We start from the raw sequence: 24186 nt of genomic DNA, 5'->3' as shown, positions 1-24186 counted from the left end.
TTGACGAGACTCACTAAAGAAACTTATACTCTTAAGTACCACTTCTGCCCCTCAGCATATTACAAGCTTGAAAAATATCTATGGAAATTTCATTAAGTATTAAAAATTTAAAATTTACCGCACGTCTTCTTTTCAGTATACGTGTTCGTTCACATAAATCAATACGATCAAAAAATTGTTAAAAGATATGAAAGAGATTCATATTTTTTTGTCCCTTGAGTAGACAATTTTTTTGACAAAAACGTTTTTAAGAAATACACCATATTTTATATAATATTACACAGTAGATAACAAACTATTGAACTGTATCGTACAAGAACTTTTATATTTTTGTATTATAGTAAATACTTTTATTACCGCGATATGATTTATGCACAAAAGTTTTAATTTTCATTCCATATATCCATGCTATAGATTACCACATAATCTAAATTTTTGAACGAAATGCTTTCGTTTAGTTCGACGTCGCTAAGTTTCCATACAAAAATCTATTAATTTTTAATAATGAATTTACCCGTAGCGCTTAAACCCTATAGACACTTGGCCACAGATCGCATCCATTTCTTTGATAATTTTCTTTAGAGACGTATATATAGCCACGTTTCTGCAATTTTTGGGTTTAAGATGCCAGTTTATTTGCCAGACGCGATTCCAATGGTCGAACAACGGTTGAATCAAAAGTCAGCCATTACACTGCATTTAAGGCGTATCAAATAATTTTAAAAATACATTTTAATTTCACCGCTCATTATATATAAAATTTTAATTATTAATCTACCATTACTTTGAAAGTAGTTAGTTCATTCAATGTAATTTTCGAATGAAGTTAAGCAATATGTAACCTAAAAATTCACGGTGATATTTGGCTAGGGACTTTTTAACCCCTGAAGCAAAGTGTATAATAAGTTTGACATATCGCTGGCCGTAGCTTCCAAACTCTAAACTGATTTTGATTGATTTTTGATTTTGGTGACATGATCCAATTATAAAAAAATCGGTTGTTTTAGGTTTTACCGTTTTAGGGTGTATTTTTAACACCGCAAACGTTAACCCTTGTATTTAACAAGATTATCTGTGAAATTGCACTTTTTAAGTAAAGTAAAGAGTATACTCTTACTATAAGGTTTAATTTGGCCTACCGCCTGCGTGCTATACAAATTTAATATCTCGTATATTTTTACATTTAAAATAGGTATAGGGGAGTCTAAAAAGCTGTTTTTGTATGCACATATAAAGTTTAATTATGGAACAAATCTGTTGTAATAATCAACATTTAGCATTCCCGTACAAGCGTTGCGGAATTTCAAAGTACGCTAACAAATCTTCCCATTCTATGCTTCCTGCCTTTGTTTGAATGTTTTTAAAATAAAAAAGTAATAACTTAATGCTATCGTAAGACATTCATTACCACCACCGTCTCTTTTTATTAATTCACCATTAATATGACATTGAATTGATAAAAAATACGTTAACATACAGCAATCTAAAATAAATCCTGAAGCGACATTGTAAAAATAAATTGTTTATCCGCTGTTAAAAGGATTCAACCAAGTGGGACGTTCTCAAATTAATTTTCCCGTGTGTTCACACATTCATTGCGCTGTCTAACAGTATTATGTTAAACAAAATTTATTATTAGCGGACATTAAAGATCCAAGGCGCCAGGTCTGACGTCCGCCGACGCATCACAACACTAAATGAACAAATTACATTATTAAATCTATTGTTCACGATGTAGCTTTTAACAGACTGTAACAATAGTTGCGTTCATATATTTTGCTAGTTGTTTTTAGGTTCAATAGACCCTGATATGACAACACACAAACGTATTTTTGATAAATACTAAATGATACAATAATATTTAGTAATTAAAAATCTAGTGCAATATTACCATTGCCAAGCCATTGCCATTGTTAGTAAGCGTTCAAGAAACTTATACGTAAATTCATCGTGAATAATACGGATGGTTAAAATGTATTGTATACGGTGTAATCGATAGTAAATATATAGCAATGTATATGTATGTTTCTCCTTATTACTTTCTAAATGTTGTTTTTTTTTTTAATATTTGCATACATAGGACTTTTTAGTATAAACTTTACCTTTACTTAAAAACCATGTCAATTTTATTACCAAAAATGTTTGTAGATCTGTAATAGTCTGTATTTCGTCAGTGTTGTGGTGTTGAATAGATGATAAATTCAATAATTTTCTTTAAAGAATTATCTTACCTACCTACTTCATACTGTGTGATTTATTACACAGTTTTTAATAATGAAACAAAATTAGTGCATATAGCATAAATACGATGTGACGAGTCAATAAGACAAAATCCATCACCACTGTATCACACCAAAATTCGTCCAAATCTATAAAGCAATCTAACGCAAAGGGTTAATAAATAAACTCAATTTCGCAGAACATTAAGATATAGTGAGAACAACATAACGATATTGAATTGAAATATGTTTATATTTAAAACGCATTACCTGTTAACAGTTAAAATTCCTTTATATTTGTACATAATTAAACGTACTAGGCCATCTCTATTGCATAGAACCAATAGATTGACGCAGGTAATTAATCGCAGTACAAATAATTGTTAGGGAAACAATATCTATACTATTGACAAGCCCAGTGGCGTAGATTAGAATGCGAGTCGGCGCCGCTCTACAATCGAGGACAGGAGATCAAAGAGATACGTGTTTACCGCCCATGGACCATCGACTAATCAACCATCTGATTAATTTAATTAAACATTACGAGAAAGTTCTGTTTACCGCGCGTTTCCTCGGGCCCACATGCGCGTTCAAAGGAAGTAGGCCGGAGTATAAACAAGAGAGTATTGTCGAGACGGTCGCAGAGCTGTGCCGACTCGGTACAGCCATCTTCATATTGACATTTTTTTAAATTTAATATAAAAAAAAAATTACTTACAACAAATATGTATACCGTTAGCTTTTCCAACACTCGTACATTCCACCGAGTCCATATAATTTTTAACGGGTTGATTGAAATTGGCTTTAGAATATACAAAGTATTCGTGTTAGTTTATACCTCAAATTATTTATTCAATTCTACTAAGTCGATTGATAGTCGATAAAAAGTAAAGAACTTAAATGCTGAACGTAGTAATCGGTTTACATATATGGTTGTGTAGTAAAATAAATACGTTGTATAAAATGTTAAGGTCTAAACAGCTGCCATTTCATTACAAATACTTACTTACTTTAAGCATTTAAAAAGTCTAAAAAATAGCAAGTAAATTTTAAATTTAGTAATTCTGGCCATAAGAAGACGCCCTTATGTCGGCGGAGACGCGAGAGGCGCGATTGTGTACTTTGAAAATAAAGTAACAGACAAAAAGCAAATGTGCATTTTTACAACTAAAACATTAATTTAAACGTTCTAAGCTAAGACTTTTGTATTCTTTATATCATGAGTATAACAATAACATATCTGTAGGCTTATGAAGTTCATTATTTTTCAGTTCATTATTACTCCAATGAAATCGTTTCCTGATACAATTGTATAAATAAATGAATTACTACTCGGAGAAATCCTAAGCAAAGACGATAGAAGGAAGTGCAAAATTTATTAAAATAAACGCTAGAGCCAAAAAAAATCGGAATGAGATGTCACGTGACAAATTTATAAATGGAACAATATGTCGTCATTGGCTACACACGAAGGTCCTTAACCCTCATTAGCCGGACGAAAGGGAAAGCGCGCGAAAAAGAATGAGTTAATTCGGGAAAGCCAGTTTCCGCGCGCTCAAGTGAGCCTCTTTTTTTCATTTTGTTTTTAATTAGTTGCCGCTTAAACTTTTTCGCGTTCCGTTGTTCACTTTTAAATTCTATTTTTATTTTAACCCCTTTCAATTACGTTCTGAAGGACAGCTCGCGTTTAAAGCTGACAACGCGATGTCACAAAACATTTTGAAAGTGTTTATTTCAATACTAACTATCCCGATTAATTACAATTTTGTATAAATTTGTTTATTTGTACAACTGATGAGAACTGCTTTGGAAAATCCATAGCATATCCGGGTTTAAAACTTTGAGAAGTATTCCCGAACTTTTCCGATATGCGCCCCGAGTGAGCTTGCAATAAAAATTATATTTTACTATTTGTAAAATGTTTTTAAAACATTCAGGTGCTCATGATTCGAACTGCAATCAGAAATTCAATTAAGTGTTAAGCTCAATTTAAAGTTTCAACAATTTTATATAAACGATCAAAAAATGCAACAAAATTTAAAAATCTTTCTTTTTCATAGGCCACCAATTACAAGCGCTGATTTGTTATGAACGAGTGCTCTTTGTACTTGAGACTGGGCAAGATTTAACAATTAAAATGATTTACGCTCGACACAGATATAAAAACTAACATCTAAGAAAATAAAGATCATTTCTTTAGGGTTGCGTAACATTCATTTCTTCCTCATTTCTTAACAATAACATGAGATGTACGCCGATTTTAATTTAAAACAACACAACGAGACGCGAGCGTTCAAGCTATATGAAAACATAACAATAGACATCCATTTGTACAATACAGAATTAATGTTCTAAATTAATTATAAACAGATGCGAGCGAAAATTTCCTCCATAGTATTTGTAGTCGGCTAAAATACATTTTCGCCGATATACCATACTATTAATATATGTATTAGTAATTGTATTATATATTAATATTAATGTAATAATTTAAGCTGTAATATTAATAGCGAATATGTGGCTGACAGTTGCGGTTTGTCTGTAGGGGCACCTTTGTGTGGCAGAATACTGACAAAATTATTTAAAATCTTCAACAGATTGTTGCTCATGGAACTAAGTAAATTTATTATTATATAATATAAACGCAGTATACATTTTTAATTAGGTATTAAGGCATAATTATGCGAAATTTATCACAAAAGTTGAATTATTTGAATGCGGGTTATATTTTTTTATAAGCATACATATGTAGATAAATCCACTTGACCGTTTACATAAATCACTAAATGCCTAGGTCTCAAGGGGATCGTGCATAACCGGTGTGTCGGTGGTGCGATTTGGTTCAACCCTATCTAATGCATAATGAGTTAATGTTGCGGCAGGGACCTTCCCGTTGCAATTCAAAGGAACATTCAACAACAACAACTACAAAATTCATTTATATAATACACTTCATACGTAAACCGAAAGTGTATTTCCAATTCCAAGACAATTTCGGCAATTAAAATTTAATACAGTAAGGTAAACCTACTTAGTGGGACTTGAAAACGAAGGACAAGAATTCCTTACAGCACACTATAATATAAATAAATTAAAGCTGAATATTAAGGCTCTGGTTAATAATAAATTAAGCGGAGTTTGTTCTTAAGCGCGATGAAGTAAGGACGGACGCATTAAATATTTTAACCGATACGTAATTCGAAACTATGCTCATAATTTATTCAGTGTGGACCATCTACGCCCGGTTACCTGCTACGTCCGAAACTGAATTATATATTAGTGTTATAATTCCGACGGATGTATGGGTCGTTTTAAATTAAAAACAAATGTTCGTCAAAGTTCGCCCTAAATAATTCAGGCATCGCGCCTTCCCGCTCGCTGTCGTAATTGGGATATGGCGGGGTATGGGAGGCCATGCGGGGGCGACGGGAGGGCCGTGGGGTGATAATTAACATGTTTGTCTTGCTTACATCGTCGCCAGCGCCGAAACTACGCCGAAGTCAAATAAAATCTTACTCGTTTTGCATAAGCACCGACTCACTAATATTTAACTTTAGAGATACGACAGTGCCTCTAATTAATGCTAAGAATTAAAACTTTTCAGTCATATGCTGTTGAACTTGATGTAATGACATAACGTACATAGACATCATTTGGTTATAAGAATTGTTTACATTGTAATTTCTGTTTAAACGCCACCGTGTTATTACAATATGGAGCCGCTCAGTAATTACTTTTAAGGTTATTCATAATTAGTTTTCATTTTGTTATAGGATTAGATTCTTGATTACTAAAAAAAAATCTTCATAAATTTCAGTTATAACTATAACAATAAATACGATACCTACGTAACGAGTAAAAAAAGTTCTGTGAATATAAAAATGTGTTGAGAATAATCTATAATTAGTTGTATAATGTAAACATGTGATTATATTATATATTTTTTTGTTGAATTTGCTTGGACCAGTCTTAATACTTACAAATTTGAATTTATAGCTCTACTCACAGTCGTTCATATGAGTTGTTTGTTGAGTGAAAATTTAAATTAGTTCGTAATAGAACCAATTTGAAACCTTAAAAGCTGCTCTTGCTCATACGCCGTTTATTACTCCGGCATTAAATTTCGTAGCTAGCGTAATACAACCAAAATTTAGTAATACAGATAATTATAGCGTTGTTGAATATTGCTTTTGTTACACGAATAAAACATATTATTGTATCAAATATTTACAATGCGCGCTCATAGAAACGTTCACAATTAATAACCTTCGACCTATACTAAAAGCTGGAAGTTTTTAGCCGCCCGCCCACCGCCCTACGTCGCTCAACGAAGAAGTTATTGCGTTTATTATTACGTAAATATCGTCAGCGATAATTAAGTTGTTTTATTATTTACCCACTATCGCCCTGGCCTCGCTCGTAATGTACACGCATACAGTAAATATTTTATGGGCAGACAAATTATTCATATAGTACTATCCAACTGTTATTACATAGAAAATATAAACTCTTCTTATCATATTAATTGTATAAACTAAACATATTTTATTAACGATAAAATATGTACTCAAAAGCAATCTTCAATAAAACGAATGACATTATTAAAGAGTGTTAGGGAGTCGGATTACTACGACATTTACTTGAAATATTTCAATTAAAACCAATTCATTTTACTTAAAATAAAGAACAAAGTGATTGCGAAGTGTACTTACGAGTAGTAATAGTGGTAACACAAACAGTCAAAATTTAAGATATTTTTAAATTATATTTCATATAATAAATATACAGTCAATGATACTTATCGAAGAAATTTCATCACGGAGGATGCATTTCAAAATTGTACGAGGCTTTCATAGAAATAGATCTTACAATAAACTCCGGAAAATATCACAATATTTACACAAACATTTTTCACTTTAATGGAAAACGTCTCGACTCTAAAGTGATACATTTTAGATAAATTGGTACAATAATGGTGAATACATACTTGAGTACAGGTCCTATGTCTCCATGGTAAGCCAGTAGGCAACCATTGTAGTACTAGCTTCTTTAGTTTCGGTGGTAACACATGTCTATAAGAGTTATTAATAAAATTATATAAATTACACTATGCATTTCAATAACAAAAAAATAAATTATATTATTAAATGTTGTCAAGTGAGATACTCTAAAAGATTAGTTCTATTTGCAATGTTAAAAGGTCAAGATTTGCGTAGAATCCCTACGCAAGTTTTAAGGCTGAGTGTAAAAAGCAGGGACATGAAAACCAGGCAAACTATACCATACCTCTCAGAGTTATTTAAAATACCAACATTGCATGTTGAAGTACGATTCTATAGGAATGATCAGTCCTCGTTGTCTAATCACTCGACTAGTCTGCAATAGAAAGTAGAACAATAAAAAATGAAATAGAAACATACTCCAATACTCGAATAGATCTAGGCACAATAACAACAACGGGAGATGCGTGCAATAGACTCAAAGTGCCTATTAAGCCTTCAGACGCTGTAAACATATAAAATGAAGGTTATTGTTCTTCTGAAACAATAAGAGCAACATATTCCACAATTGACTGAAGCCATTTCAAGTGAAAGCACTATAGAAAAAAGTAACCATTGGATACCACATCGACGCACGCTTAAACAATCAAACGTGGAACAAAAAGGCAGTAATGTGAAAATGGATAATGCAACGGCCTTAAGAGAGTGAGCATGTTAGCAGCGACAGCGATTTCTATAGCCTGCTCTGGCGGTAGGCTAGCCGCTTTGAAATTGCGGATCGTATTTCCATGTATATACACAGCTATTAAATGAATCACAATAGAACTTAATAACAAATAGAATTTTATCAAAAGCCTAAGTTCTCTATGAATATTAATATGTACTTTATAAAAAATCCGCAATTAATTAGGTCTTGATTTTTTTGTTACAATCCGAGATGATGATAATGATTTATATGACATTGAGACTTTTTATTTTAGAATATGAAAAATATTCGGAATCGCGGCGCCTAACATCACGATTACACCCATAGCGCCGTAGAAAGGATGTGTGATTAGTTATCCTTCGTCTCTCGGAGGATTCCATTCCCATTCTTCTCTAACTCTCCTATCACAAATGAATCGCTCGTATTTGTGTGGAATCCTACACACACAACTAATACTGAGGCGCTAAAGCACACATTTCAAAGTCATTATACCGCAGAAAGTTTTATTATTTATCACAGAATTTTTAGAATTAAAATAGTATTTTTCTTGTTTATAAATAATGAATTCAGTGCTATTTAACACCGGCGATCTCGTTCTAATGGTTTTAAAGTCTGTGTCATTGATAAAGAAAATATTAAGTGCAATGTTTGCCCACCATCAATCAATGATATTATATCTTATACTGTTATGTCATTATATTAGGTCCTTACATATGAAATTGGCGTTTTGTTGTACGCCACTTTGACCTCAAATATCTCCTCTTTGGTTAGGAATTTCAAATTCAAATTTGTACAGCTATTTACTCATGTATTTGTGCTTCGATGACCGTCATTTATTTGTTTTTTTCTTCTTTTTTTCTATTTGCGTCACTCATTTTACAAAATGGAAAACTTAAAGTATCGCATTATTTACGAGTACGAGTTCCGCCGTGGCACTAGTGCTGCGGAAACGACTCGAAGGGTGAATGATGTGTATAGCGGTCATGTTGCAAAAGAAAACACAGTTCATTTTTGGTTCCAACGTTTTCGTTCTGGAAATTTTGACCTGAAGAACAGGCCCCGTGGACGGCCTGAGACCCAAGTTGATAATGAAGTATTGAAGGCTATTGTGGTATTGTTCATTGCAGTTTTCTCAAATCTGGCCAGACTATTACGGCTGATGTCTATTGTCAGCAATTGCAAACCTAATAGACCTAATATTAAGCAAACGAGTATAGCATTACTGGCTACGCCTTACCCACATACTAAGTGACTTTATTATATTACACTAGCAAACGATTTAATTTTAAAAATTCGGAAAACTTTTTCGATCCATTTTGTACTCTCTCATTAACAAATTGTAGAAAAGTTTTAATTAATTTTTTACATCTCGTAGTTTCGAAACATATAATTTCGAGTTGAACGTAAACTCGCTTTTAAAGTTAAATAGAAAAATGCAATGTATTAAAACTACGTAATAAAGTTCTGAATTCATAAAAGCAAATTCACGGCTCCTTATTTTATACCCACAAGCTTTTATTCTCATTTAAAATAAAGAAAACGGCTCGGTAGGATTGTTACTTTGTCACCAATGCTGCTTAACTTTCATTTGCCGCGTGAACACTAACATTTCGCCCTTCGCTTATTCGCGTTATACTTTACTCAACGGAATTTCATGCCATCGTTGTATAAGTTAGCTTTTTATAATTAATTTTCGGCCTATCTTCCATGGCTTATCTGTCATGGATTTGCAAATAAGAGTTTAGTTTTCGGAGTTCTTCTCAGACTAGGCGTGCAGCCCTATAAATTTTAAAAATTTACTAAATACTAATAAATTAAATAAGTACATGTTTGATTATGAAATTGCTGCTAAACTTATTAAAGCCAAAATAATAAGTATAATAGTGAAATTCAAAATAGCTATTAGTCTTTGTTGGTATCTTTAGTTTTATTATTTTTAAATTCTGTATATAATTTGTATTAAGGCATAAATTATCAATTAAAATTAACTAATCTATATATATATATATATATGAACCCCTATTTCCCTTGGTCACGGTTTCACGCGTGAACGGCTGGACTGATTTCTCTAATTCTTTTTTAAAGAAAATTTAAGAATACCTTTGTTACGATAGCAATATTTTTTCATTTCATTCAATTTTTTTTATAACCTGGCGTTGGCGTTTGACATAACATTGACAGAATGCTTGCTGCAAATATCGTCAGAGGATGTAAAAAAATTAATATCGTTTAAAATAAATGCATCATACATTTATAAAAAAATACAGTCGCTAATTGTTTGTGGCATTAATCTTGAAAATCCACGTTTTCACATGGTCAGTTATATGTCGCCTGTTCCCATGGCGGAATACCCAACAAAACTGTATATCATAAAGCATTTTTAGTTAATTATACCAATTCGAAATTAATATTCATAGTTAAGACAGGACAACGTCTGTCGGGTCCGCGAGTATTCTATATATATCATTAGTAAATAGGTTGCTTTGTGTCAAGTGAGATACTGTACGTTGGTAACTGACCGGTCTTGAACTCCTCTCAACAATCTCTTGCTTCATGAGGCGTAGTACACTGGTTCACTTGGTATGCCCCGTAAGCTACCCTGCATTAACGGAACATTTACCTACAAGTAGTTATTAAACACGGAACATTTCACTTCAGAGATTTCTTTGAACCAATATTGATTTATATTATACGATCCAGATCCTTAAATCTATCAAGTCGACAGCAACCTGTTGAGCACGATGGGCCGTTTAAATAATTATAATTGTTTTATATGAAAAACTCGAATCAGAAGTATGATAAAATATTTTTTAATACAGTTGCTCAAATTAGCGTATTGCAGAGACGGATGTATAGTATGTAGCAATGTATATTAAAAAGAAAAAACCAACCACGAAGTTTTTGCTACAAAAAATTCATAGAAGTTTTTATGATTCATGCAAATATTTTTAAAAGAAGCTACTTTTTGTTTTAGTATCAGATTAAATGATTCGATTTAATCTAGAGTTAGGTTAGGTTTGATTTCATAGCAATAAAAAATTCTACTGAAGACTTGGCTGTATGAGCATAGTTCCCTTTGCCTACCCAGAATGTGTGAAGCAAACAAAATAACCCTGCTCATATTATTTTACGGTTGGCGCTATTTTCGAAAAATGTTCTTGCTAGTTTAGTTGTTTGTTGCACAAAATGAGTAATTTTGTCGATATTTTATTTGAATTAACACCACCCGAACTCAGTATAATTGCACAAAATGCTTCGGAGAACATTTTACCGGAGAAGTCAAAAAGTCGCTACATATCTACATACCACGAATTTATTGCGTGGAGAGGAAAGAAAAAAGCAAATAGTTTTATTAAATTGCTTAATTTTTTCGCAACTGTATTAAAAATAGTTGTTAAGTACACGTGCGGAACCGTCATTGCAACTTCCGACGTTCCGACAGTCAACCCTCACCTTCGGCTGCGCCTCGGCTCGGCATATTTGTCGGACCTCTTTGCAATGACAGGCTTTCTGCACTTGTAATGAAATATACTATTATGAACGTATAAGAATATCACTTCCCGGCGTGGAATATGCGCACACCTATTGCTCCATCATCACCACATAACGATGATGAAGCAACGGTTTTTTAAAAGGAGCCCAGACTACCGACGGCACCCTTTCACGATTTAATCTTTATATTTATTAAAATAGCAGCAGATTTTTACATAGTATTTAATATGAGTAAGCATTGGTTAGATCGGTCCGTCGGAAGAACGGTCTCTTTATACATTTCATTAGGGTCAAGGGTGAGACGAGTTAGTTCAATTGATCTCAATTAGAATTATTATTAATATACCTTTAAATATGCCTACATGCCGTGTATGAAATCATAGTTATGCTAAATAAAATGTACGTGTTGTAACTAACTATTGGTGATAATTTTTATATTTAAAAGTATAATGCTAAGGAAATTTTCCAGGACTCTTACTCTTCCATAGGGATCAATCGATTTTTGTCACATTTAGTTTAACTTTTAAACCTTGACTGGAGGTAGGTTACTCTTAAGAAAACACTTTTTAAAAGGATTGAAGCTATGTATTAATAATAATACTTGATACTAATAAATGAAATAATAATAAAACATAACTTCAATCCGTTTAAAAAGTGTTTTCTTAATGTGAAAAAGTCATGTTAACAAAAGACAATACGGTAGGTTACTCTGTCTGACATTTTTAATTCAGATATAAATTTCACATACCTAATAAATTCACTTATTTACATACTTAAGCTAATTTTAATATAGTAAAGCGAGCTGTCGGATGTAAAGCCACTTCAGTATTTTAAACTTGTAACAATCTGCCCTTTGACCAACACGCACTTATAAATTTCCTATTACACATGAACTCCTAATAATAGTAAAATAGCTTGTAAATTGTGTTAGTCATTATTTTCTCCCATTTCATCATCAGAAAGTAAGGAAATACCGTAATAAGCTTCTGTATTACGCAATTACGGTGAATATTATGGCGAATGTGCATAATAAGTTACGCCAGCCAAATTACCTTTGCATTATTGCATTAAAATATAATTCATTTTATATCTCTTGAAGCCTTGCGATACTATATAGTATAAAGTAATGACTAAATTTAAGGAGAAAACTTTTTAAAATTACTTTTGCGAATGTATTGTCGAGTGAGATTTATGAGTCATCGGATATAATCTTGGCAAGTGCAGTGTAACATAGCTTCAATTTACGCGTTGCATTATTATATTTTAGTAGTTTAGCTACTGTTACAGACTTCATTTATTTGAAATTTTTGAAATAATTGACGTTAGGTCTCTGAGAATAGTAGCCAATTGTTTGAAATTCACAACAACCATAACGGTAGTCCGATGAATAAATTGATTCATGTTTTAATTTACACCTACCAATCTCGATCAGGAAGTTTACGACCGCTACCGACTCGGACCCGCTCACATAGTGCAGTTTATTTACGTTGAACCAGTAATCGCTCCAGCAAAGAGCGGCAGTCTTTGTACATCGTAACAAAACTTTATCGAACTTTTAATTGTGATCCCGGACAAAAGCGCCGAGTAACTTCAATAGTAAATTAGGCATTTCGGAAATAAATTTTTATGAATCGACGCCGCGCAGTACGGCTAGTCTTATTTACGCTTCATGCACGTGCACCGAGTGCCGTTTGAAATGTATTGTTTGTTTACCCAAATAAACACTAAAATCCAATTCAATAACAAAGAATTAAAGATCCCGAAATAAAATTTATTGCTGGCAAACGATAAAATAGATTTATGAATGTGCCGCGCGAGTGACTTGCCCATAATATTATTAGGCACACTCGGGAAAACAATTATATACGAAGGTATTCATAAAACACAATACGTATTTAAAATGGAAATAGACGACACATTTCAGGCGTGCTATAAGGCTCCTTTCCTAATGGTTTTATTGTATTTAATATAAATCTGATAGAAAAACTGCGTCTAGTTGTATAATTTCGACAGTTTGGGCTTCAGGCAGTCAAAACGTTTGTGAAATAAATTCACTGTCAAGTTACTTTAAAATGTTTACAATTCGGCTCTTCAAAGCGAACATGTCAAACAAAAATTGTGGTTTTTCCACGGTGAAATCATGATGAATACTTCGATTAAAAAAAGCACTATTGTTGTGGACATGTTGGTGAGCGTTGAGCATTCAATGCTTGGTTTATTACGTATTTTAAAAACAGTAAAAATATTTTTTTCATTCCTCGTATTCCGTTTAACTTTTCACGTGAGTAACGGTTGGCGTGAATCTCGCCTCCAGCGAAGTTTAACTCGGTATTCTCCGTAAATCAACTCGTACATTTAACTTATTAATCACTTTCAGCGATATTTTTTACCTGCAACTCAGAAATCTTTATCTAACGTTTAGTGGCTGGTTTCATTTCTATACAATGGTATATTTGTATTAACACATACATTTGTATTTGCTGTTTCAGGCGAAGATTCTTGAGAACTCCCATGCTTGGCTTGGCGCTTCCACATCGTCACTCGCAGGTCAGTTAAGGAATTAATGTATTGTTTTTACTCCACGATCCAAAGCAAGTCTCATCCCTAGGCATCCCATTTGTCCCAACTTTCAGAAGAACCTTTTAGTCCAAACTTTCGGTATCTTGATTGAGAATTTTGTTTAACGATCTAGGTATGTATATCCAAAATTGGCCCCTCACACTTTGAACTCAATTTTCCATTAATTTTTTTATTAATGAATCTATCAATTGCTTTTCTTACGTTTCTTTTTGATGCCAGTCTCATTCAATTAAATTTTTTTTTCTGTACCAATGTATGAGTGTGCAGAGCGTTGGCTAGCTGTGGTTTCACTATTTAATTATATAATTTTAAAGTATATTTCAATCTATTTTAAAATTGCACGGTACAGAAAGTCTTATTAAGTATTTAGTAAAGTTTTTTAGTATTTAATTTAATTTATTTTTTTATTAAGGCTTCATTGGTCTGTCTATCTTTATTTAATCAACTCATTTACTGGAACCTAACGATTATTGATCGACGCTTAGTGCCTTTCAATTCATTAGCTTAGTGCATTATCTTGAGATAGCAGTGTTTAGAGATAGAGATATTTACGGTACTAAGGTTACCTCCCCTAAAGAGTACGTAATTGAACTATTCCAACTTGAACTTCTTCATCAGCATCTTAATAATCACGGTGACCTCACTTTTACCAAACCACATAATGAGCTATATTTATCACAACAATAAAAGCAAACATTTACGGGCTATTTTCATAGTTTAAAACTATTAACATACAACCGACCACCTGTCAGCCTGTCTAAAAGAAATGTTACAGTTGGAACGTAAAATAATAAAATGTTATTCTTTTTACTTGCAAATTTTGGAATTTGTTGATTATAATTGGTCCCATCGAAACGTAAAACGTAGAAATTCTTAGCGAATGAATCTTATGTTTACTTTTTATATTTTTACCCCTTGCATTAATACTATTATTTTTAAATTTCAGTAGATAGCTACCAATACCAGCTCCAGTCAATGTGGCAGAAGTGCTGGAATACCAATCAGAGCCTGGTGCACAACTTACGATTTCGCGAACGCGGCCCGTTAAAGTCCTGGAGGCCAGAAACAATGGCAGAAGCAATCTTCTCTGTACTGAAGGAGGGACTTTCTCTGTCACAAGCTGCAAGGAAATACGATATACCATACCCCACATTTGTTCTCTACGCAAATCGGGTCCACAATATGCTGGGACCCAGTGCTGATGGTGGTACAGGTATGTGGAATAGAATTATTTTGTTAGAGGCAAATCAATCGCTTTACTTTACAATTCTTAGTACGAGTTTTGTCATATTAAATGTTAATTATACTTAAGACAAAAATTTATTTGCAAAACTAGGTATTATTTATCGAATTCAAAAAAAAGTAAAGTAAAACTGTCACACAATTCCAATTATGAGTGAAATGTGTATATGAGGTGTTCGAGTGGTTTGTTATGTGAAGAATGAAAAGAAAAATGATATTCGCGTAGAATGTGAATAAAAGGTTTACTTGCAAGTGGTTAAATGATTGAATCGAGTGAAAATATTTGTTGTGTCGTGTTGTGTTGTGTTGTGAGGATATTTTATCTAAAGATAAATAATACTAAAAAAAACTAAAATGTCAATGTTACTAACAAATTTCCAACGATTTGATTTGCCACTATTTTTTGTTAGTCATTTTGTAATTACCGTTAAACTATAAAGTTTTCCGTTAAATGTCTAAAACGAAGGCACAACATATATAGGAGATTACACAATGTACAGTACATTTATGTTATGCTATGCGAATGCTTTGATGCGAATTTTTCTCATGTCAATTTTATTGTTTAGTTCTGCAAGTTAGTCTTACGGAACAAAACAATAATACTTATTTAAATTGCTAATGTGCCTTAATCTGCGAATTTATTGTTTAATTATATCTGTATTATAATGTGAAATGAGTATTCTGTTCTTTTTGCAAAACACGTTCTGAATGTTTCGAATATAGATTATAGAGGTTATATCCATATTAGTTATTTTTGTGGTAAATCCGAAGATTAGCTGGTAATAGAATTACCGTTAACGTCAATGGTGATATAAAAGACACGTAGTCATTATTAATGTCGACCAGCTTCCTTTAATAGTAATTAATTTGAATAATAATAAATCATTTTTATCTAAACAAATAATTTTGTCTTTCGCTTTGGAAATTATAAGGACAATTAGCTAACTTTAATTATATTTACCGCAAATGTAACTTATATAGCAGTTTATTTCACGCCGTATTTTGCAAAAGTCACCGCCATTCCCGTAAATCTTTTCTTCGAAAGACGATTTGATTTAACGGAATGCGAGAGTCCCCGGCAAACTCTTGTGCGTTGCCTGTTCACGCTTTACTGTTGTGTGTCATTGCAGATTTGAGACCAAAAGGTCGCGGTCGGCCACAGCGCATCTTGCTAGGAGTGTGGCCCGATGAACACATTCGTGGCGTGATCCGAGCCGTAGTTTTCCGGGATTCACACGCTTCCCACACCGCTCATCACATCAAGGAAGAAGTGTTGCCCGTCTATCCTCAAATCACGGTCAGTATATACACTACAACCATTTATGGGGGCAATTACTTCCATCGATAAAACACAAACGTCCGAACAAAACGGAATTGCATCTTTTATTGTTCATGCGTTTGATTCATTGCCTACACTGACCCACCCTTCGTTCTGCTAATGCGAATATGCCTTTGCGAACTTCAATTATTGTAATTGGCTGGCGATTTCCATCGCGTTAGATTTAATTAAGATTTCTTGGAAATCTGCTCAACTCCCGACCGTTTGCGTTATATAATTACTGCTTCATTGTAATCAACTCAAGAGAAATTGTTTTTTAATCATGCAAATGGTACGTGACAGATATCCACGAAAGTAGTATCTTACTTTTCGAAAACAACTGTTTCGAAAAGTAAGAGCTCTATTAAAATGTGCTTGTAACAAAAACGTGTACAATATTTTACATGTGCGTTTCCAGGATGGTATGACTGTGGGTCAAAGTCCCTACCCGGTACCCTGCGGCAACGGGCGCGAAGGAGGAGTGTCACCAAATGCTGCCGCAGCCGCTGCTGTGGCTGCAGTGGCTCATGGTCTACGACGTCAGATGTGCAACATGGTAGTGGCCGCACAAAGGCCGCCCGACCACCCGCCTCATCTAGGCCTACCCCCTCTACCACTGCAGTCTCCACGCTTACCTTCACCGCTGTCTACCGGCTTAGAATCTCCTCTCTGCTCACCACCTCCTCCCGGGCACGCGCTCGAACCTCCAAAGCCAGCTGACCCCTTCCGCCCATTCGTATCGCCTAGACCAGACAGCCGTTATGGAGAACGAGATGTGATTGCCGATATCACCGAAATGGGCCCACCGAAGACACCGGTAACCGTGGCAAAGAATGGCAAAGACCTGTCGTCCCCGCTGCCGGTGAAAATGGAGGCGCCCCAGGCAGATGGGCGTGCTGAGAACATCTGAAGCCAGGCCGCGGGCCCGGTGCTGCCTCAGACCCCGATTGGTCTGCCGCCACCGATGCCTGCCTATCCCTATTTTGTTTCGAACCGTAACTCAATCGGTTATTTCTAAAGAATTTCTCGTACTGCATCGCGGTGCAAGTATATTCTGCTAAACCTGTGTTTATTCGACATTATTTTGTCTGCATTATTTCATCATTTAATTACATACTGTTTAAAGTGGACTCCCTGTGCAATACATTGCTCGTTGTTTAGTTACAAATTTTGTATTACTATGAAAGATTATGTTTAGTTTAATTATAATAATTATTTTGATTATAAATAATCGTTTATGTACGTGTTCCAGTGGCACACTAAGTGTATTATTATATTATTAATTATATGTATTTTGTTAGAGAGCGCGAGCGAGGGGCAGCAACGCTTGCGAGAGCTGCCCACCCGCTCGCTTTAGTAACTGTATTGGTTCAGTGGTGTAATAATAAAATTAAAACGTAGCTACCACCTTAAAAGAGATAAACTCTTGTAGCTGCGAATGCAAATGCATATATAGCATCTATTATAAGATGATACTTGATGTGTTTCACGATTTATAAAGTTTGTAAGTTATCAAACATTTTTGATCCATGACCAACCCTATTTTCTGCCAGAACGCACCTTTTTCCTGGAAAGCGTATAAATTATCTTATCTGGACATAAGTCCAGTTCTAAATGACAATGTACGTATTTGTTTCTCATCTTATAAGTAATATTTACTTGGAAGTTCAGACTTTTATAGTCCTACAAAATCTATGTTTACGAACTGTACCACCCTGTATATCTAATGTAACATTGTGGAAAATCGAAAGCGGTTTTTAGTGGTCTACCTTCGAAGCTTGGTAAAGCTTTATTCAAATTCTATTATGACACCACTGTGAAATTATATGTGTAAAGTTAAGAACGTAACCTAGATCCATCTATAATATTAATAACATATATATCAAAATTTAACTCATTTGGCCCGATTCAAAAGACTGTTTGGTATACCTAATCATTATTCAGTGGAATACATGCAAAATATATAAGACAAAATTATAAATTAGCTCTAGTTGTAACCCTAAATAAAATCTTTATAACTTGCATGTCGTCATGGTGTCGATATGGGTTCTATAGCGTAGTAGTGAGTGTTGCTTGCGGCTTCCCCCGAGCCAGACTTCTCGTTCACTTCAGCAAATCACACATACATATTTTGTAGAATTAGTGATCGCCAAATGTATTATAGATGTATCTTTAGCCTGTAGTGATTGTTCCAAATGTTAGGCTAAATTAGATATGGCTCGCCCAACCTCTCTGCATTAACTCAAAATCGATGTCAGCTTTTAATGTCTCTCAGTATCATTCCAATTGATGTCCGTGTTAGAATATTACGGTTTATGTCTACATATTATAGTCAAAGTATGGAAGTATTTAGAGATAGAAGTGTAATCATTTATTGGCCTCGTATGCCAACTGACATACATTTATATCTAATATAACGATTTCTTGAAATAAAAAAAATTCAAATGGTTATTCTTTGACTATACCACATATTAACAATCAAGATCTCGTAGTATATCTAATGTTATAAAAAATATTTAATAAATGTCGTTAATGTAAGGAGGAATACTGGCTTGTCCATGTTAGGTTTAGAAGCACTAAACACTCGCCAAGCGTTTGAAGATCATCCCTTGAACGCCTGTTAACCTATCTCGTAGCTAGAATATACATTTTCAATTAACTTAGATTAGCTGTGTACGTGTAGCGTGCTCACGCGGGTGACACTGCCTACGAACATCCTCGCCGAGTGTAAGGGCTTCGGCTGACCTGACATTCCCAATCAGTGTCTCTAACGTGAAAGCGATTATAGAAAAACATAAAATAAGGTGTATATGTACAAATTTAATTTATCAGCACCTTCATAAACGGATACAAAGTTATTTTTATTAATAGTTTCGGCGGGAAAAATTATAAGTATGTATACGGAAATTCTTGCCGCAAGGGTATACCATTATTTAGGTATTGTTGGCGGATATTCGTTGGCGTTTATCACAAAACTAATGGTGGGGGAGGACAAAGTGCCGGTGTCCCAAGAGGGCTCCGGCGCTTCGTCCAAGCGAGTCTCGTCGCAGAATGTTCGAAATATGTATAAAGTAAGTCTCTAAGTGGCCTTGATATCTCACTATTGTTTGGAATTTGGATTAACGCATTCGGTTTAAGTTTGAAAAATTTGTAATTATATAAAAAGACCAAATTATTATAAAATACATTCACAAATCAAATCTAGTGTTGAAACTTTTGGCTATCTTTTTGGAAAATGGTTAACCTAGGTAAAAAATGTTATATAAACGGCCTATACGTTTCAGGTGTATTGCGTAAATTTGGTAAATGTTACTACGCATATTTTCTATTGTATAAGTCTAGGCTAATGTGTTCAAAAACTAAATTAAAAATTTTGAAAAAAGTAGAAAGTGCCTTCCAAATTTTTTGACCACAGTTAGTGTTGGAACGGGTGCGGCGATGATCGGCAGAGAGCGGCCCGTGGCAGTGGATTAGGCCGGGAGTTTAAACAGTATATCTAATACCACATTCATGCGTATACGCCGCTTACCAGCTATCGAATGGCTCACTGAACTATCCGGTCCTAGCCACTGCCATTCGACCGTACTGAACGTTACTATAAATTTTTAGAATAATAAAAATTCAAAATTATATTATAAAATTAACATATGAGTATTATATAGAAAAAAAATATACAAAAATTATATATTTGGCCGATGTGGTTATACCCTGACTGGCAAGCGTTAGATCACTTTTCGGCGTCCAAAATTAATTCTATATATTTTATTTGAAATCAGTATAACAGTGCAGAGATGCAATGTGCCATTCGTCTGAACATGGATTGTTCATTTACAGCACATTCGGTGTTTCGTAGTCATATTTAATGAAAATTTAACTTATTTATTATTCCGAGTGGAAAATTACGATTCGATTGCATACGATATACTTACCTAAGTAAAATGTGTTATTTTTCGTGATAGTTAAGTGAAATAATTACCTTAAATGTATGTACCTATTCAGGTCAAATTGGCCGGCTGCGTACTGTAAACTCTTTGTATCTTCATCAAGTATGAGCTGTATGAAGTGTATTGTGTTAAGCACTTGGATACTGTGCTTTTATCATGACATCATTATTTTTAAAAGTAATTTCATTTTTGTGATACTAAAAATAATTTGATTGTAAAGAACAAAATCACAATTTTTGTCAGCTATACCTAATTGTGTTATTTATTTTTAGTTAAATTCCTACCGTCATTGTGGGCTCAAAGTTTTATTGATCGCTCTTACTTATAGATTCACCAAAAATATTATTTCAGTTTTTATTAAAAACATTTTTAAATATGACTGTTTAGTTGTAAGTAAAGATACGTCTTCAATGATGGTCAACTATGGATATATAGTACCTATTTTTTTTAAGGCTTTCTGTACACAAGGAAACGTACATACATTGAGCATACATTGCTATTATTATTTTGTCCGAAACAATATGGCTTGAACAATGTTATGTAAACAGTATCTATACCAATGATTTGACGTTTAACGCCTGCGTTCAATATGTAAATGGTTTTGCGTAATTTGATACAGAACTATTTCAAGGCACACAGCTTACTCGATTGCTATAATGTTGTTATGTTTCCTTGTGGTTCCTTATGCCAATGATATATAATTCAATATCCTTAGTTTAGACTTATTTCTCCTACCCCTGTATTTTTATTTGGTACAAAGTACAGGGGTCTCAGAAATATTTTTCATTGTAATTTATGTAGTGAACATTGAAATCATGGTATAGCATAAAATAGTCATTATACAAGTTCGAATATTGTTGTTAATTTTTTCGTTTGCGTTTCTCACTTTGTTCCTTAAATCATTGTATGATTTACATTATCGAGATCAAACAAAGTTTAGTTAAGTAGGTACGCTGATATGAATGTATTAGATGTAATAATTATCCGAATGATGCTGAGGCGTGTCACAAATATCCTTCTATTGATGTAACAAACTTCATTTATGAAAATTTCTTCAAAAAAAATTGTTGATTAAAAATCGTCAAGTACAATTTTGATGTATTTCTTGAATTTCGGTCTGTAGCTGTTGACTTTATGCATATCTGATTTTAATTAATGCGATTTCAACTAAATTATTACCTATGTAGTATTGTATAATGATTCAGTAATGTTAAGTTCGTTATGTCACAGTGTACCGTTGTCTGATTAAATATATAAAATAGATCAATAGTGTCGTTTTATTTTTACCAAACCCCAGCGCCGAAAGTTTGTAACTCCCAATCGCGAAACCAAAGTTTTGACAGAAGCGCTACCTTCGGATATTATAAGAACAAAATAAGGTAGATGTATTATATATGTATATAGCTTTACAGAGATGTAGCTTTCTCGAAAGTCATTCAATAGATTCACCACTATACAGTACTCCCAAATTAATACTGCGCATATGTACAATGTTTTACACGTATATAAGTAGCTGCAACCATTACACCATGTCCCACATGCAACCTTAAGTAATAAATAATAATAAAATAAATTAAAAACAAAGATTTGTCAAAGATTCTCTATCAGCATCAGGAGGCATGGTGAAATAGGAGCCTGCACTTACATTCTCGTCGGAATAACACGGAAATACATAATCGAAATAACTAACATCACCGCATCCACGAATTTAAGTACGATCAGTCACCAGAAGTAGCACGCGTTCACGAGTATCACGTATGTCCAGCCATCAGCCCCCTCTCCATATTTTAGAAAGAGAGAAAACCCGACGCACGGACGCAACCACAAGCAATGACATTTAAGCGAGCATGACGATCCTTGAAATGTGAACTTGGCTACATAATTATACTCAAATAATTTGAAACCACATAGTTCACGGTTTGTTCCCACTTTACATTAAAACAGACGTGGCCGTTAACGATCGCCCCAAAGTCTGGAAATCTAGCCGAGATTCTGTCGTATTACCTCTTTAGCCTTAGCAAGTATTTTGATAATAATCACATAAAATAATAACCTTCACCTCTTAAGGTGCATCTTGTATCGTATCGAACCATCGAATTGGGAACCTCAAAACTAATCTTTAATTATCTAATTTAAAGAGAGAATAATAAAAAAAATTACTTACATTCTTATAGGGGATTAAATTGACATAGCGTGCTCGCTACATCATCAACTCATTATTTTTCACTTGGGTACTTGACGGACGAATGATAGGTCATTCTAATTGATTTGTTTTTTATAAATTCAATACTAGTCTGATCGTTAAGAATATATATTAGAAGAATAGAATAGATGAAAGTAAACAATGAAAATTCCTTACAGTACCTGCAAACTAATTGACAGGATATTATTGATTATTCATTTATCTGTATGTATTCCATGACATAATCCATTTTTATTATTGTCCGTGGTTGCATCGGCTTTGCCGCAAGTGTGTCGTTCGTAAAAAGTTCGTTTAAGAGGTATAGCTTAATATGTATTTTGTCGACTTGACCTTCTATGTTTGAATTCCATTATTGGACACCGAGGCAGAATGCAAAACCAACCAACAATAACTCGACGCTCGACGCTCACAACTGGGTTCCGAACATATACGACTAAGGGCAATTCAAGAAAAAAGCGCACCATTTCCTCAAAGGTGAGGCAACACGGCGTAGCAGGCGTTCAGGGGCAGCAATTTGCACTTAATTCAAAGCAATCCGCTTGATCTTATACCTTTCCCAAAAAAATTAAATTATGTATATTAGTCATAAATTTTATTATATATAAATCTCCTGTCACGATGTTTGTCCGCGATGGACTCCTGAACTACTTAACTGACTTTAAATTATATTGGCACACCGTGAGCAGTCTGGTCCAACTTAAGAGATAGGATAGCTTAGATCTCTAATTATAGTCCCTCTAAGTATAGTATAGTTAGTATTTTATTTTATTGCAAATTATTTGTCTATAATTAATTGACAGTCACAATTATCTGTTAACTCCAAAAGATTCTAACAGATGTCGATACTTTTCGACTGGATTGAGTAAGTAATCAATAGATGGCACTGTTATGGTAAACCGACAAACGTGTCATAAAAGCTACAATTCTATATCATGATTACCACGTGTTATTGAGGCTAAAGTATAAATTAAATTTATTTTGTAGTAAACGAAATACCGTGAAATTCAATTATTAACCTTAACCTTAACCACGCCAACCACGTGTTACTTAGACCGAAGTGTAAATCAAATTCAAATTATAGTGACGATTTATTACGATACGAAATTATTCTTTCGTGTCACGGTGTTAAAACCACATTAAAGAGAAACGAAGTTCGTTCGAAGTATTTTATAAAATTTTCTTTATAATATTAGCGTCTAATACTTAGAACCAGAACTAACCCAAGCTTAATACGCCATAAATATTTCTTGTATTAATACAGGGGGAATATGTACTTGTAACTCAATTTTTAAAGGGAATTATATAAGAGGGGTAATAAAGAAGGACGTAGTTTAAGTCTTGAGTTTTTTATTAATTTGAATGCTTTAAAGTTTTCATTTAAACACCGCACGGCAAGTACAACATGCATTGATATCAATTAGGAAGTTACTTCATCATGTCATTTCTATTATGTGCCATACAGTAATTTCTTAATTAATAATC

The 24186-nt window shown here is 33.7% G+C and overlaps 1 protein-coding gene across 2 annotated transcripts in view; it reads left to right on the top strand.

Annotated features, from left to right (window-relative positions):
- LOC123718585 (protein bric-a-brac 1-like) overlaps positions 1-21758 on the top strand; it is a 158585-nt gene extending 136827 nt beyond the window's left edge. The window contains exons 2-5 of one of the 2 annotated variants that reach the window (XM_045675224.1): positions 13907-13964; positions 14947-15210; positions 16370-16536; positions 16976-21758. In XM_045675224.1, coding sequence (XP_045531180.1) covers positions 13907-13964; positions 14947-15210; positions 16370-16536; positions 16976-17467 — 981 coding nt within the window. In that variant the 3' untranslated portion in view covers positions 17468-21758. Of the gene's footprint in view, positions 1-13906; positions 13965-14943; positions 15211-16369; positions 16537-16975 lie in introns of both variants that reach the window. The other variant, XM_045675223.1, reaches the window with a different exon arrangement.
- Positions 21759-24186: the final 2428 nt, after the last annotated feature.

This window comes from Pieris brassicae, chromosome Z (genome assembly GCF_905147105.1).
Source record: "Pieris brassicae chromosome Z, ilPieBrab1.1, whole genome shotgun sequence".
Taxonomy (NCBI): domain Eukaryota; kingdom Metazoa; phylum Arthropoda; class Insecta; order Lepidoptera; family Pieridae; genus Pieris; species Pieris brassicae.
Note: the sequence above shows the minus strand (reverse complement) of the source record. Positions and strands in the feature narration are given on the sequence as shown.